The following is a 17408-nucleotide window of genomic DNA, read 5'->3' as shown; positions in this document are numbered from 1 at the left end:
TACGTCCCCTGTATCTGCATTGGCGTAATGTTTGTCACTATCTTCACAGCTTTTTGGAGGGGGTGTTATGTGATATCTTTACAGGTATGTGATTAGGCTATACATTTGATTTATTATCAACAAGAGAAATGCCATTTTGTTAAAACACCAGGACTTTTATTTTGAAGGGTGACAAGAAAATTCTACCGGAAGTGAATTTCCAGGGGGTGGGTTTTGCGCTGCTGTTTGGGGCCGCGCGGGCTCTGTTGGCGGGTATGAGACAGACGACCCGGCCGGCAGTCACTCACTCTCTCTGATACATAAAAACCACTTGGCCACTCTACATAACGCAAATTCGGTATCAGGAAAATGTCTGACTGGACCAGAACTAGACATCGGGCTGCTGACAGTAATGGACATGAAAATACGTGAGTTGTGAAGTTTATAGTTTTTACTGACTTTAAAACACCAGAAGAGGCGAGTTTAACTTGTCTCTGTTCATATGTATATTAGATATAAGGTATCTTCAAATGAGGGTAAATTATTGTTTTGGAAAATAATGTTCTTGTAGATTGTACATGTTTGCTTGGAGTGGTCATTTCTAATATATTATTCCACTGAACAGCACCGATTCAAACATGGCTTTATCTGGCGCCATTCTGTACCCTGCACTAGCTTGTATATAACTAGCGTTAGCTTTTTAAACCACATAAACCAGGGAAAGTCAAAGTTGCTTTTGTGCTTTGTTAATAATATTGAGAGATATAGCAATGCAGCGTTTGTTGTTCAAGGTATTCACTGGCTTGAAAATAATATACAAAGAAAAGTAGTTAACTGAAGAATTAACTCGAGGAAAAAGACAAAGAAAGTTGATTGGTAAGTTAGCTAGCTTAACGTTACTTGTAAATTGACGTAGGCTAGTGGCCTAAGTTGTAGCGTTATGTAACGTTAGTTGATAAGTAACCTTGAGTTAGTGTACGTAATTACATTATCAGTTTTGCTGACTGTAGTCAGATGATATTTTTTGTCGCACTGGTTCACACTATTGAACTATGAGAAAATATGTCTGACCATAGTCACTAGCGTTACTAGCCCATTAGCTGCTGTTAGCTAGCTAGTTGCCACTTCCATTTCAAATGTACAGGCTGCTACATTAGCTTTGTAGCCGGCTAGCTAGTTCTGCATTTGCCGCCCTGGGTTACCAACGCATTGTTTAGCAATCAAGTTAGCTACGATTAAAGTTGTCCTTATAAAAGACAGTCGTTTGTCATAGGAGTCACTTTAGGTGTCATGGGGTCTTCTTGGAAAGTTGAGCTGTGGTTACTTGACAGTTTGACTAGAGCTTTCCAGTATTTACGTATTTAGCAAATTAATAGCGATCCAATAGACCATGCTGGATTTAATTCTGTAACGTTTCAGAATTTTTAACTATTTTTACTATCAACCATCAGTTATTCCTTAACTTATTCTGCTTCTGGTAGACGGTCATCTTAGTTTCCCTCTGTATAATACACAGGATTTGATGTTGCAATCCTTTACATGAGGATACATAATAAGCCCATTTTGAGGAATAACTCCTCTCTCTTTTCTTTCTTATTTAAAGAAGGAATGGCACAAATTGACGCTACTTCAAATAATTCTATTACAACGCTTATGGACCATTTATTTTATCTTTGTGTATGTTTAGTCCTGATTCTATGTGTTATTCATGTCTTTCCTGTGTAGGAACCATGGCCCATCTCGGTGGTCCCACTGTCGGAAGAGAGGAGTAGATGGAAGCCTGAGGGCCAATAGAGAGACAGACGGTGCTGATGGGAAAAACCACAGACACACTGACAGCAGCTACAGACACTCTGACGACAGACATGCCAGGTAAGATAATACACCTAACAATGGGAATATGTTTACATGCATTATTTGTGTAAATGGCAGGTTTAGGTTGGCCTCAGTGTGGCCGGCCTGGCTTTGTCACTGTGTCCAACTTGATACCCGTATGGCTAACTTATACTTCTGTGTCGAAGTGTCGCCGTAGCTACGCCGTAGGACTCAAAGGGCTTAACATACCATACAGTACATGTCATATACCACACTACATCCTATACATACTAGGGCTGAACGATTTTGAAAAATATCTAATTGCGATTATTTTGACTGATATTGCAATTGCAGTATGATTTGCGATATTAGAGGGAATGATAATTTTTACATCATTATTCTCATTTTCATTGAAAAACGTATTAAATGATTATGGTGTGATTTTTGCAGGGATCTGTACCAAACAAAGATGTTTTCTTAAGTCTGTAGAATATGATGTGTAGGCCAGGACATCTCTGCAGCACGACAATATTTAATTTAAAATGGTATTTTGACACACATTTCGCCTTTAACAAATATTGCACCTCCTGCGATTTGAAAATTGCAGTAGGCCATATTGCGATTTCGATAAAATTTCGTTTAATTGTTCAGCCCTAATACATACTGCATATACCTCATAAAATACACAAACACTCATGCCTAAGGGTAATTTAGAGTCTACAATCCACCAACATACAGCGAGATATACAGAACACATACATTAGAGTATCTAATTGGAATAATCATTCAAGACTCTTGTGGTCGATCTTTAGATACAATATTTATGCCAGGTGGAACAAAAAGCAGAGCATATTTTTTTGTTAATGCACTCACAGAGTTCTGCAGTCGCTGGCTGTGATTAGTGACTTCTCTTGTCTCTGACTATGCTAACAAATTGCAGTTAGTAATAATCGCTTTATTTTGTTTGATACACCCTACATGCAGTGTCTTCAGAAAGTATTCAGTACCGCTGACTTTGTCTGCATTTTGCAGTGTTACAGCCCAAACTCAAAATGGTTTAAATTGAGATTTTTTTATCAACAGTCTATACAAAAACCCTGTAATGGTGGAGTGAAAAGGTTTTTAGAAAGGAAATGATGGTGTCGGAATTTGACATCTACAGTGATCAAAACATGGTATTATAACCGACTTGCACACTCGGGACATATTTTCACAACACTGTGCTAAGATTATATGACCTGATAAAATATGTAGACAATATTATGATCTGAAAAAAAATGCTATTGCACAACCCATGTGACTGTACTATATTTAACCTTTGTGTTTGTGCCGTAGTTTCACCACTCCAGAGAGTGAAGGCCCGGTGTCACGTTGTGGCAGACAGACTGACTGGGGCAGCCAAGTGGAGAATGATGAGTTGAGGAGAGATGTACAAAGAGACATGCAGCGGTAATAACACTCACTCCGCCTCCATTTCTTTGCTTTTATCTCTGTCTCATTTTATTCATTGCAAACTACAGTGTTTATTATACTGATTGCGTGCTAGAGCTGACAGTATTTGACAAAGTCTGTTAACTCTGTGTATATTTAGTTACAGGAGGAGGATACTGGCAGCAGAATTCACTCAGAGAGAGAGAAAGACATCTTCTGGCTCTTCTGGAAGGTAAATCAGCACTCAGCTACCACCATGTCTCATGCTCTCTTTCCGATCATTGAGGATTTGTCAACTCTTTGAGTCATTGTTAGGTGTTGTGAAGTCGTTTCTACACTGAGAAAAGCCTATCAGTTGATTTCTTGAGCAGCCAAGCAAGCAGTTTTGCTGGGGAGGGATTAAAAACTACTTGCACACGTAAGGGTGGGGGAAATCCTGTCAGAACGCAACCTCAACACGCCACTCTCCAATGTAGAGTGAACCTCGCTTGACCAATGTCTGTATCACAATGTGTGTTTTCTAACCGCAATGACTAATCTGTACTGACAAAAAATATTTTTGCTGGTGAATGTTTTAGTGGCAACTAGATTGAGCTAGCAGAGCTGTGTTTTGTGTAAAAGATTTGAATTTAAGTATGCTCTTCTCATGCACACGCCTGAGTTTATTGTCTACTTTAAAAGTCTTGCTTATTTCTCCAAAGTTGCCTACCTCAGCTTTAACTGACATGTCATAGGCATGTCGGTAAATTTAGATCACGCCCACAAGCTTCAGGCAAAGGTAACGCCCTGGCAGCTCTCTTGAATTGTATGACCATAGAAAATGACAAATGGGTGAAAAAAAGACAAATGGAGCCTTTACAATTCATTTATGAACAACTTTAATGAAAACAGTATAGTTGGTATGAATTAGATTCCGTTAACATGGAAATGGACTGCATCTTGTTATAAATACGGCACATTAAGTCCTCTTCCTGTGACCCTGATATTCATCAATCATTGGCTAAGTGCATGCCTATTTAGAGGCCTAACTGTCTGTCTGTCTGTAGCTGTGACTCTAGAGAGGGAGAACACATGGAGACTGATGAAGCTGTGTTGCTACGGCGACAGAAACAGATAAACTACGGCAAGAACACACTGGCCTATGATCGATACACCAAGCAGGTTCCCAAGTAGGTTTACACACACACACACACACACACAAGCCTGCGACCTATACAATGATGTGAACAATTATTGTGTCTTGTTTGATTTGCTACATGTTTGCACATTTGTAGTGGGCTAGCTGTAGTCAAACCCACTATTGATATTGCCGCTATTTATTATTATTATTATTAGTGGGGTAGCTGTAGGCATATCCCACTAGTGATATTGTCATTCTATATTCTTCTTAGTCAGCTAGATGTAGGCAAGCCCACTATTGATATTGATGTTATTTATTCTTATTACTGGGCTAGCTGTAGGTAAGTATCTGGAGCTAACCTAAGCCAAACAGTTATTAAGTTAGCTATCCGCTAGTGTGAGCTTTTACATTAATGTTAGCCAACATGTTCACATTAGCAATGCTAAGCTAGCTAAGTTTGATGTTCACTGACCATCTGACTAATGTTAGGTCTTGATAGCCAGTATTTACAGAGCAAAAACAAGGAATTGTGCAATCTAGGGTGCTTGCAGATAAGACACTTACAGACACTTATGTACATGACTGTGAGACATTGATTCAAACAGGGATCTATTCTTGACTGACTGGGGCTATTGACAAAATTCCACAATAATATTAATGATAAGCATCCTACATAGACCTTGAAGCTAAATGTTCAATGACAACTATTGGTTGAGGAACCACTGAGATTTTGAGCAATACATCTGAAAAACATTTTAGCCACTACCTCCCATTCATTCCCATTCACATTAAATCAACTAAAGGACAGAAGCGGTCTGGTTAATTACAGAAGTGAAAGCCTCACAAAATCTGTTTTGCAGAGTTTGAGCTGAAGAAGCGAGACCGGATGGGAACAGAGGACTTAGGAATGGAGAGGGGTGTGGTAGCCTTAAAAACAACTTTATTAGCAGTAACACAGAAACACAAAAACCATGGTCATATAGAGACATAATAACACACAGAAGTTCAGGAAATTCATGGCATGAGGGCAAGAGGCTGTGCTGCCACCTTGTGTCAGGAAGCACAACTGTGAGGTTTTAGTGAGTGACCATCAGGGTTGGAAATTAGTTGGTGACTTTGATCAACCTACCAGCCACGGTGGCCGGTTAGCTACGTCTCCTCCTGCATCTCCACTGACTGCCAATTTGATTGGATGGGAAATTCAAATTCAAAGCTGCGTCTAGTCTGCCGCAAATTGCATCAGAAGAAGAAGAAAGAAATCTGACAGACTAACGTTATTTAAACAACAATGTGGCGTTACATTGCGGGTGTAAAGAGAGCGGCTGATGTAAGTACACCTACGCAAGAGGAGACAACAACTCACAAACCAAAAGTTAAAAGGCGATTTTTTTTAATGAGAAGTGGAGAAGAGCCGACAGTGGGGAGTTACGTGACTGGCTAGTTTTCGATGAGACTAGTCAGTGTTTTGCTCCCACTGTTGGCAACACGCGGAGAGAGAGACAGTAGCTGCGGTATGAGACATTTTTTTTCATTCTGAATGAAATCATTCCGAAGGAAGATTGTCACGCAAGTGTTTACATGAGCACTAAATATAACGATCGCATTGAGATGTGCGTTTACATGCTCCACAGTATGTAATCAGAATAAAAGTTTGCACAAAACACAGAATCCAGCACTCTAACATGGGCTTACGTTTTTAAAAGATGGACCTGCATCGGTTATTTCTTTACTGCTGTTCTTTCTGATGAAGCAACAGTTTTATCACAACATACGACTCCATAAGTGTCAGAAAAAGACGTTTTGTTTTGCCCCTGCAATGATTGGGTACATTTGTAATTTTCACCGCTGTAAACCGAAATTGGCCCGGAGAGGCGAAGTCAGGACTTGATATAAAAACGGGCTGCACCACTGTCAGCATTAAGACTCTTACATCATCATTGTGAGCAAAGTCAGGCCACTGGGGCTCAAACTAATGCATCACTGTTGGTTGCTTGACATATGTGTGAGTGTGTGTGTGTGTGTGTGGTAGATTGTTATGAGTTTGTTAAAGTTTGATGTTAAAAGACTGTTAAGGTTCTGACTTAAAATGGATCTACAGTGCACCGCTGTTTGGGCATCTGTATTTTGTTTTTGTGCATTTGAAGTGTGTGTGTGTGGTGTGTGAGGGAGAGAGAATTAAAAATGGATAACCATAGGTGAATATATATTAAATTAATACTTTTTATGTTGTTTTTTTTCAAAGCAAGACAAACGTTACACAAAAGTTAGTTACACACAAAAGTGCGATTACAAAATGCTTACTGATTGATGATTACTGGTAAAAAATATGAGTGGCTGGTAGAAGAAAAAGTTGATTTCCAACACTGGTGGTCATATTTTAGTGAGGGTTAAGTTTCTGTCAGTGACTGACCAGGTTCCAAGGCTGCAGCTGGATAGGACTCAACCTTGGTGTTATGTTTTTCTCTCCCAGATTCTCTTTGTGAACTATAACCCAAATTCCATGAGGCACTCATTGTTACTGTTTGTATTATGCTGTGACCCCAAGAATATATTTGCCGGACTGCCGAGTGGGGCCAGCCAGTAATAGTATTTGTCCCTGACTGACTGACTCCACATTGTTGATTCATGCATGCACAACTTTCCCATACACAGGGTTATCTGTGCCGCACCACCATAATATCAGCACAGTCGCCACAAAAGCAAAAGTTGGTCAATGTATAGAAATTCATCTAAATCAATCTTGTCATTTGGCGATGAAAAGACCACTAGACCAGAAGCATTGTAGCCTACTCAATCCGACAGAACCTGGTGTTCATCCAAAGACTTCTTTAGGATGTAAAACACTCACCATTAAACTGTATCTACTGGTTCTATTTCTCTGTTTGTTTCCAGACATCTGCGGCAGCCAGGTGTTCATCCTAAGACTCCTAATAAGTTCAAGAAGTACAGCCGTCGCTCCTGGGACCAGCAGATTAAACTATGGAAGGTCAAATTGCATGCCTGGGACCCCCCTGCACAGGAGGGCCAAGAAAAAGACCTAAATGACATGTAAGAAAGATATTTGGTCTTCCCAATGACAACTACAAGAAAGCACACACGCTCTTTACAGAATCACTTTTTTGGCCAAGTGTACATTAAGTTATGGTGGTGAAATAATAATAATAAGAAATTGACATATGTTACTGGCGAGAACTACATTCAGGCAGATGTGGTACACGTACAACTAGTGCTGGGATTTTTGATTGCAAAAATAGACAATATGGTTGCCATATTGTTAGGGTTCTGAGCACATAGTGCAGGGAACCCTATTGTATTTGTTAGGAATATTCTTCTTCTTTTTCTCTGCTAAATGTATATGGAGCTCAGAAAACGTAAGACCCACAGCAACCAAACTTGGCAGATAGGTTTGAAATCTCAGCTGCTACTCAGGCAACAAAAATGACATCAATCGGCCAGATGGTGGTGGTTTTACAAGCCACTTTACTTTTTGGCCAATAATGTCTGAACCATTTGACTTAGACATAAAGTTATTTTTTCCATAGTTTCTTTGGATCAAGCCAAATCAGGTGAACATAGTGTAATCCGTTTATTCGATTTTTTGCCATTTTGAGAAAAAAACGTTTTTCTGCTTTTTTCTTTTTCAATTTTCGACTTTTTGCCTCCAAAATTTTTACACCACACTATCAGACCAAGCTACACAAAGATTCAATTTTTTTCCTGATCGGTTTAACGACAAGGCCACAATTAACAAACGAACTTGACAGAATATGTTGCTACGCAGAAAAATGGTCATGCATACACTACCGTTTATTCACCATGGTAACATTAAATTGATAAAGAAAGTCTGGCCAAGACATTGGTAATGTTACAAACTACTACCTCTATTTCAAATAACTGTTCTATTCTTCAAACTTTCTGTTCATCAAAGAATCCTCCATGTGCAGCAATGACAGCTTTGCAAACCTTAGGCATTCTAGATGTTCAGGTGAAGTTTCACCCCACACTTCCTGTAGCACGTGCCATAGGTGCAATTGAGTTGTAGGGCACTTGTCACGGATCTTGCGATCAAGCTGGTCTCAACAAACTCATCTCTATATAAAACTCGCCCTCTCTGCCCTGTCTTTCCTGTCTCTCTCTACGGTGACTGTCAAAATAAAGCAGAAATGCCCAAAAAATTATCTTTAAAAAAGAATAAAAAGAGGGATGTAAATAGGTTCCCAGTGGACATCCTGTCTGAATGTTTTATTTGTCCACTGTGTGTGTCTAGTGAGGAACTGGACCTTGATGATGTGATGGACATTGAGCTGGACTTCCCAACCCTCCCAGACTCCCAGAATACTACAGCCTCCTCCACCAAATACAACCCTTTACTGGAGGTGAGTTTCTCTTGATTGATTAAGCTGACCTCTTGTTATAATATAACAAATCATAGCCTGTTTTAGCATACAAAGTGTTTAAACCCCCCATGTATATAATTATTATATCCCCGAAATGAGTTTCGGTGATATTATGGATTCACCGCACCTGCTATGGAGATTTTTTCCTATCTTTAATCAAGAGCGTGGTCTTTCAATTTGAGAGCATGATTTATTGATTTCACGTTCAGATTTTGTAATGCTTTCCCTCAAACCCTGTCCTCGCACTCAAATATCTCCTGCTTGCACTTAGATTTGCTCTGCTTCTGCTCAAACTGTATGCTTGCACTCAGATATAATGTTGCTTGCACACAGATTTCCTGCGCTCCAGCTTCAGCCCTTCTCCTCGCACTCAGGCTGCTTCTGTGCGCTCGTGAAACGTCTGCTCTCGGATTTCTGCTCTGCTCTCGGATTTCTGCTCTGCTCTCGGATTTTTTGTGCAACAACCCTGTCAAAATTCCCCAACCAATAGAATGCCAGGTGTAGTGTTGACCAATGAAATGATCCCTGCCTCGTTGCGGGTGCGTTCGCTTTACTTCTTAGAGCATCCCGTACGGGCGGTTACTGTTTAACCGGGTTCATCCACTCCCGCCCTCCGGGGCTTTATTAAATACGACTTTTGGAATAAAAGGACAGTTAATGTATATACCAGCGCCTGTACTTTTTCTTTTACTATAATAGCTACATAAAATAGTAGCCGTATAGCACACCGGCCTCCCGTCGGTGTGCTAGAGGAGAAAACAACATCACCTTCATGACTCAGGAGCGGGAGTCTTGCGGATCACTCGCCAATATGGACCGCCAAAGTCAAGGACCTCAAGTAAGTTTTTTATTTTAATGGTGCTATTACTTCCTTCAAATTGAATTGGTTAAGTCATATTTGCGGCATAAGAATACATCCATGATAATATGCTTGGCTTTCAAGTGTTGTACGTTATGGGAACATTGTTGCTAGGCAACTAACAACAAAATGGACGCTGCCGTGTTTCATTTTTTTCCTGTATTTTAGTGTTTAGGAATGGGAAAAGTACCAACAGCAAAAGTAACCAGCTAACACATTAAGACAGTAGAAAACAAAAGTAAATTCAATGAGCAACAACATTTTAAAAACGCAATTGGTGTGTTGTGTATATATCCTTCTCTTCAAATGATGTTTACCGTTGCTGTGTCAAAGTCTGCTCTATCAGAAAGGTTTCACATATTGGAAATACGGTAAACACGTCCCCACTTGCAGGTATCATATCTGTAACATATCTACAATTAAATCAGTTACATTGCCTATTAATGACTTCTAAATGATTTTCAAAGCATTAGTAAATGATTTATTAAAAATTAATGAAGCCATTAATTAATGCTTATAAACCCAGTCAAACCCAGAGAAATTATGAGTAGCTAAATGTGTATCTCAATCTCCAGTAATCGCGCTGTAGCATTAACTGAGATTGGAATAAATTGGAATAATATCTGTGACACAATTTAAGGATTTCCTCAGCTTTAACAGTAACAGACCCCTCGTTGTTCAACTGGAAAGCTAGTGCTTAATGTCTGCAATGTAACTGATTTAATTGTAGATATGTTACGGATATGATACCTGCAAGTGGGGACGTGTTTACCGTATTTCCATTATGTGAAACCTTTCTGATAGAGCAGACTTTGACACAGCAACGGTAAACATCATTTGAAGAGAAGGATATATACACAACACACCAATTGCGTTTTTAAAATGTAGTTGCTCATTGAATTTACTTTTGTTTTCTACTGTCTTAATGTGTTAGCTGGTTACTTTTGCTGTTGGTACTTTTCCCATTCCTAAACACTAAAATACAGGAAAAAAATGAAACACGGCAGCGTCCATTTTGTTGTTAGTTGCCTAGCAACAATGTTCTCATAACGTACAACACTTGAAAGCCAAGCATATTATCATGGATGTATTCTTATGCCGCAAATATGACTTAACCAATTCAATTTGAAGGAAGTAATAGCACCATTAAAATAAAAAACTTACTTGAGGTCCTTGACTTTGGCGGTCCATATTGGCCAGTGATCTGCAAGACTCCTGCTCCTGAGTCATGAAGGTGATGTTGTTTTCTCCTCTAGCACACCGACGGGAGGCCGGTGTGCTATACGGCTACTATTTTATGTAGCTATTATAGTAAAAGAAAAAGTACAGGCGCTGGTATATACATTAACTGTCCTTTTATTCCAAAAGTCGTATTTAATAAAGCCCCGGAAGGCGGGAGTGGATGAACCCGGTTAAACAGTAACCGCCCGTACGGGATGCTCTAAGAAGTAAAGCGAACGCACCCGCAACGAGGCAGGGATCATTTCATTGGTCAACACTACACCTGGCATTCTATTGGTTGGGGAATTTTGACAGGGTTGTTGCACAAAAAATCCGAGAGCAGAGCAGAAATTCGAGAGCAGACGTTTCACGAGCGCACAGAAGCAGCCTGAGTGCGAGGAGAAGGGCTGAAGCTGGAGCGCAGGAAATCTGTGTGCAAGCAACATTATATCTGAGTGCAAGCATACAGTTTGAGCAGAAGCAGAGCAAATCTAAGTGCAAGCAGGAGATATTTGAGTGCGAGGACAGGGTTTGAGGGAAAGCATTACAAAATCTGAACGTGAAATCAATAAATCATGCTCTCAAATTGAAAGACCACGCTCTTGATTAAAGATAGGAAAAAATCTCCATAACCTGCCGGTCACGTCCGCCGCAGATCCTTCGTGTGAACGCAATAACTTGAACAGTTTTTATAAGAATCTTCTCAAATTTGGGGAATTTCGGCGATATACAGCAAGGGTATATGTCGACAGTCTAATCGGTTCTAGAGTCAGAATTGGATCAGGTCACGAGCAGCTTTCATAGGCTTGAACCTGGGAATTTGAAAGCAAACTAAGTTTGAGTGTCCCCATTCGAATGAGCCAAATAAATCTTAGGTGTTGACTGTTTTGTACAAGAAAAAGGTGTTTTTCTCATGAAGATTAGGGATGCACCGATCCGACTTTTTCATTCCAGATACCGATACCGATAACTGGGCTTTGGGTATCGGCCGATACCGAGTACCGATCCGATACCAGTGTTTAATTAATAAACTGTAGGCTATGCCTCACTGTGTGGAAGAGACTGGGATCATTCTTTTATGTGTAAGGCAACATCAGGCTTGACTTTAACATTGCTTTCCTAACTTTGTAAAACAAAATGTAACAAATAAATACATAGATATAAATGTACTCAATTGTAATTTATTATTAAAATAATAAATAATCGTGCTCCAGCAACTTGGTAAAACATCTTCAAAATTAACAGGAATTACAATTCAAGTGTAAACCTTTTAAATGCAGCAACAAATTGGTCAGGAATTAAAATTCCAGTACAAAACAATACAACTGCATCAAATGAGAACAAAATGTAAACATTAAATCACAATTAAGTCACAAACTAGTGCAAACAAACTTGATAAATTAAATCACAATTCACACAAGTAGTATAAACAAGTAACTTGGTAAAAACAAAACATTCAAAATATGCAGAATAAACCTAAATTACTGAAATAACTCTGGCTTAACTGGTAATCTTGCTTCATGAAACAGCCCTCAGAAAAAAAATCAAGGTATGTTAGTCTGACTATGTGTCGGCCGAATGGAGCAGCAGTACCTGACAAACACGGAAAACACTTTAAATCGTGTTGTGGCAGGAAACAACGTTGACCTACAGCCGAGTCCCCGTAAACCTTGGATTTATGAATGGAGTCTGGCTGGACGCGCCGATTGTATAATTGGTGGAAGGCAGCCTGCTCGGCCGCGCGGTGACCCGGGAGAGCTTAAACATATAACCGAGACAAAGTATTCATGCAGGTGTGTTTTTAACTACCGAGCATCAGCACCGACCCCCGGTCAGCTCACCCCGACCCCCGGTCAGCTCACCCCGACCCCGGCTCTGTTATGAGGGTTGGGCGCCAGGTTAGCTTGTTAGCCTGGATGCTAGCTGCGGGAGGCTCGCGCCCCACGAGCGAGAATTCAGTGCGGGAGACGCTGCGCGCGGCAGGCGGGATCCTCCGGAGCTGCTGGACCGGAGGAGCCACCGGACGGACCGAAGGCAAATGGCCGGGTCTACCGGCGCGCTGCTGACGCATGACGTAGTATGCGCACGTAGACATAAACATAGAATTGAATTGAATAGATCGGCCCCATTGTCACTGATACCCGATCCAGCTATTTGAGTCAGTATCGGACCGATATCCGATATCAGTATCGGATCGGTGCATCCCTAATGAAGATCCACCAATATTTTCTGTTTTTACAAGCATCTCACTGTAGATATGTTTGCAGCAAAATTCACAAGGCAGTATTCATTAAGAAATCGTGTTTTTGATTCAGCTGGTTCTGGAAACATTGGAACTGCTTCCTCAACAGAATCAGGTTATGGTTCCCAACCCTATTGATCACACATACAATCTAGTACTTGCTTACAAAATAATTCAATATGCAAAAGTGTACCAGATTAACAGATGTATTCATTTTATTTCCAGACCAGCAGAAAATTGTTGTCTAGAGTATTTCACCAGTCCACAAAACATATGTGTGCATGTACATTGTGCAATGTACAATAATGTAATCAGTCAGATGTGATGCAGATGGTTTTGCTTTTGGATTTTTGCAGAAATGTGGATTTAGATTTTTGCAGAAACTGATAGAGAGACAGTTGTGTAGGTATTTATCATAGACTATATTAAACTTTCATTTATTAATTTTGAATTCAACTATTTAAAATACAAACTAGTATTCTATGGTATAAGATGAGTGAAATTCATTATTGGCAGTTAACCTGCTTCTGTTGGAATTATGTGCAACAGCCAAAATTTCCTTACTAATAACTGATTTATGGAGTTGTGACCTGCTAAAACAGTACAATTTTGTGTGACGGGTGAAATAATGATTTTCCTGTAATATAGGCTAGAAAAAGTCAGATTTGGTTTTCAATGTTAGCCCCTTCTCGGGTAAAAAAAAAAAAAGGGTCACGATTTTTAGTCATAAATTCTGTTAATTTAGGCCACAAGTCTAAATCGCTGTAAATGTACATGTTCTTCCATGGCTTCTCATATATTTTGCCTTTTCAGAATTATATAAAAATAACTTGGAAAATAAATACAGTTTTGACAGTTTTCTCAACACAAAACATCCTACTTAGTGTCAGCACAGGCTGCAGGGCTGGTCTCTCCATCTATTCCTGCTATTCAGATATTAGGTGGACATTGCAGTGTTTCACAGAATTGGAATCTATTTGTGGTGGTAGGTGGGTTTGGCGGGGAGGCGGGGGGGGGGCTTTTGTGAGTGCCTTGTTATTCTTGAATTATCTTATATTGTCAATATATAGGCTATTATCAATAAAGGATTCCATTACCTGAATGACTGAAAAATTATCTGATGTACTCCATTTTAAATAGTTCCATTTGTCAAACAAATAACTAACCTTTATATATTTAAAGTGCTCCCTTTCAAGTACTTTGTGCCAAAGATAACATCACTTAAAATATAAACAGTGCTACACTGTTCTATTTATTGCTTGCTTTTGTCTACAAGGTACAGAAGAATAGAAATGAGGCCCCTTTTACAGAGAAATCTGCTTTTCTGCCCCTCTGCCCTGCTGCATCTCTCTGTGCTGTCAGTTTCACCTGTATCTTTACATTGTTAAATTACTAGCCTTTAACATTGTTACATTATCTACTCTGTTCTACTGCTCAGTAGCTCCTCATGGTCCAGACTGTCCCTGCTCCTCCTCAGGACGAGTCCTTTTCCTTCTTTGAAAATATTTTTCAATATTAATCTGGATTGAGGGAGCAAACATTCAGAGTAAAAAAAAAAAAGAGTTAAAAAGGTAATATTAACGTAACACTGACTAGCAGCTAGACCGCAAGCTAATCTCGGAAACCCAGCTATATTCCGAGTAACATTAACTGTTAGTTCTTTTCGGGAATTCAGTTGGCCGTCTCCTTGGCATGGAAAAAAAAAATAGCCCTCACGCCCGCATGTGTAATGGGAGGCGCACAGACGGGTCCGGTGAGAGCGCGCGAGCGAGAAACAGAGAGAGAGAGCGAGAGAGAGCGAGAGACAGAAAAGGGAGCGAGAGAGAGAGACCGCGCGGAGCAATTAGGGGCTGAGCGAATCAATGCGCTACACGCAGTTCTACAATTAAATAGTGAAAGAAAGAAAAAAAAACATTGTGGCGGTCATTGCTGATATTGTGGCGGGCCGCCACAAAGTTGTCTATGTGTGGGAAACCCTGCATTGCATTTATCCAGCAGGACAGTGAGCATCATCATACTACTAAAAATAATTGACCATATGCTTGCTCACATGCTTTCAGAATAATGGCAGGTTGAGGATGATGAAGACGATCTTTATTTAAAGCAATTCAATGTAGGAACTAGCCAAGGCCCTCCATGTCAGCCTAAACAGGCTCTTTATTTTACAGCTTGTATATATCCAGTTCCTAAATTGCCTGTTTTTTCTGTCCCAGGATGAAGACTGTCTGGGGACCCCTGTTAAAGTAATGAAGACCGAGACCACAGTGGAGCCGGACATGGCATAGCACCGTCACTGGCCCTCTTGAGGGCAAAATATAATAACATTTTGAAACAACTTGGACAGTGTTGCTATTTTTCCATGGTACATTTATTCCTCATAGTTTACCATATTATCCATATTGATTTTGTTCAAGTTGCTAATACCTTTACCTGTTCAAGGCAATGCTGCCAATCTACTCTGCTTCAAAATGTTGCTTGTGTGTCATGGGCATTAATTCTATGGCGTTACACACTCAGTAGCCATTTCCCTTTTACAGTAGTGTTTCATAATCCATGGGTTGGACCCATTACAGGCTGCTGGCCTGCTTAAGGAGGCTTCTCATATGATAGGACTAGTTGTATGTTTTTATGAGCTTGGATCATACTGAATTTGATCAGTTTGAGTTTGGGTGTTCACAAATGTTAAAGAACTCTCGTCTGTGGTGTGGCAAAGTAGAAATCCATCAAAGTTGCTCATTTCCATTGGCTGAAAATATTTCCAGTGTCTCATGTTCTTCAGGTATGGAGTATGGTCTTAGAGAACGAATAGTGTCCATGTCTTTGTCTTAAATCTCATACTGCCTACTAGTTACTAAATAGTATGTGGTAAGAATACATGGAAATTACCAACACATTAGCCTCAAAACACAACAAAGGGAGGACAACACATGTCGTGAGAATGATCAACAATCTTGGCATGGTTTTCTTATTAAGTGGGTAACCCGTCGCAATGTATGTCGTACAGTCATACCCATGGTCCAGGGTTGATGTGACATGTTGATGCCCACTCCCACTTTGTCTTTCTCATTGCTGTTGTGTGAAAAGGTCCTTACTCCTACTTTGGTGGCTTACATTGTTTTATTTCAGTTTAAGGAGTCCATAAAATACATTATTTTATCTTACAAAATGCACTGGAAAACACAACCTGATTGCCCTTTATCCTTGATAAGTTTTAGGGTTGATTTAGGTAGAAGTCCTAATCATATAGCAACACTATATTTTGTATGGGCAAACCAAAGGTAAAGGTCGTTTTTCTGTAAATGGTTCATGTAAAAACGATTTTTTTTATCTTCTTTTTTTTTTTTTTTTACTGCATCACTTATCAGTCTTTCTCAGAGAAAAAAAGATTTTGGGCTGTAATTCATTCATTCATGGTTGCGTGCTTGTTTTGGTTTGGATGAGGTTTTTTGTTTATTTTTTTTTAAATACAAATGTTATTGTACTGCATTTATCTTGTTTTTATAAAGCTTTTGCTTTATGATGGATCTTTCAAATAAAAAAAATACCTTAATGCCACATTGTTTTTCATGAGCACACCTATAATGTATTGTTGCTTATGTGATTGAGATGGGCAATCAATAAATGAATTGATAAGTAGTTGATCTGGTAATAGTAACCAGGGCAGCTGGTGAGTAAAACTAGGTGATTCCAGTCCATCAGTCAGTCTGGCTTCAGCTGTGGCAGTTAACCAGCTGAGGCTTTGCAGCAAATAAATTCAACCCAGCACTGTGAGATGCAAAATAAGGTGCATGAGACAAAATGGAGCAGTTTTTATTGTTGTAGTGATATGTGGTTTTATTAATATTAGTGAATGTCCAGAACTAAAGTCCATTTCAAGATGTCCCACTTTATTTATGCTACCTTTTATTTTTTTTTTACCATGTGTCGATTTAAATATCCGTGAAGCTTTTCTGCCATTTGCTCTCTACAGCAGGACTGATGTACTAGTTTTGGGCTAGTGGCTCTCAAACTTGTTGGCTAGTAACCCTGTTGCAGGTGTCATAATACATGATTCATTCATTAATCCATGATGTCACATGAATTCCCTACCAATATGGCGCTTCACCATATAATTGGCTGTGGCTGTGATTTGATTATGATCACCTGTTATTTTCCTACCAAGATGGCCATGTGGCGATGTAACAGAATATGAATATATATACCAAATAATACCAAATGCTGATATTTTCAGGCTGTTTTAATGTTTAATGGTTGGAGGAAGCATAGCGGCAACTAATATTCATAATTTCACAAGAAAGGGGGAGTTATCATATTACAAACATCACACATTGGTATTTAAGAAAT

At 39.6% G+C, this 17408-nt stretch overlaps 1 protein-coding gene across 2 annotated transcripts; it reads left to right on the top strand.

Moving 5' to 3' along the window:
* Positions 1 to 239: 239 nt before the first annotated feature.
* Positions 240 to 16600, top strand: slbp (stem-loop histone mRNA binding protein). Of its 2 annotated transcripts, none has more exons than XM_078289119.1 (8): positions 240 to 407; positions 1705 to 1851; positions 3130 to 3243; positions 3392 to 3457; positions 4272 to 4394; positions 7238 to 7393; positions 8613 to 8721; positions 15278 to 16600. In XM_078289119.1, the coding sequence occupies exons 1-8, from the start codon at positions 349 to 351 to the stop codon at positions 15347 to 15349; spliced, it is 846 nt and encodes a 281-aa protein (XP_078145245.1). In that variant the 5' UTR covers positions 240 to 348; the 3' UTR covers positions 15350 to 16600. The 2 variants fall into 2 exon arrangements, with proteins under 2 accessions (XP_078145245.1, XP_078145244.1); XM_078289118.1 differs by having other exon boundaries at positions 3386 to 3457.
* The last annotated feature ends 808 nt before the right edge of the window (positions 16601 to 17408 follow it).

The sequence above is a fragment of the Centroberyx gerrardi genome, chromosome 16, assembly GCF_048128805.1.
Source record: "Centroberyx gerrardi isolate f3 chromosome 16, fCenGer3.hap1.cur.20231027, whole genome shotgun sequence".
Taxonomy (NCBI): domain Eukaryota; kingdom Metazoa; phylum Chordata; class Actinopteri; order Beryciformes; family Berycidae; genus Centroberyx; species Centroberyx gerrardi.
The sequence above is the reverse complement of the archived record's forward strand: the minus strand, read 5'-3'. Positions and strand labels throughout refer to the sequence as shown.

Excerpts from the sequence above, each read along its gene's own strand:
- slbp (XM_078289118.1), top strand. The coding sequence starts at position 349 with ATGTCTGACTGGACCAGAACTAGACATCGGGCTGCTGACAGTAATGGA. Across the intron at positions 408-1,704 it reads AGTAATGGACATGAAAATAC|GAACCATGGCCCATCTCGGT; the intron begins GTGAGTTGTGAA and ends TTTCCTGTGTAG. Across the intron at positions 4,395-7,237 it reads TACACCAAGCAGGTTCCCAA|ACATCTGCGGCAGCCAGGTG; the intron begins GTAGGTTTACAC and ends GTTTGTTTCCAG.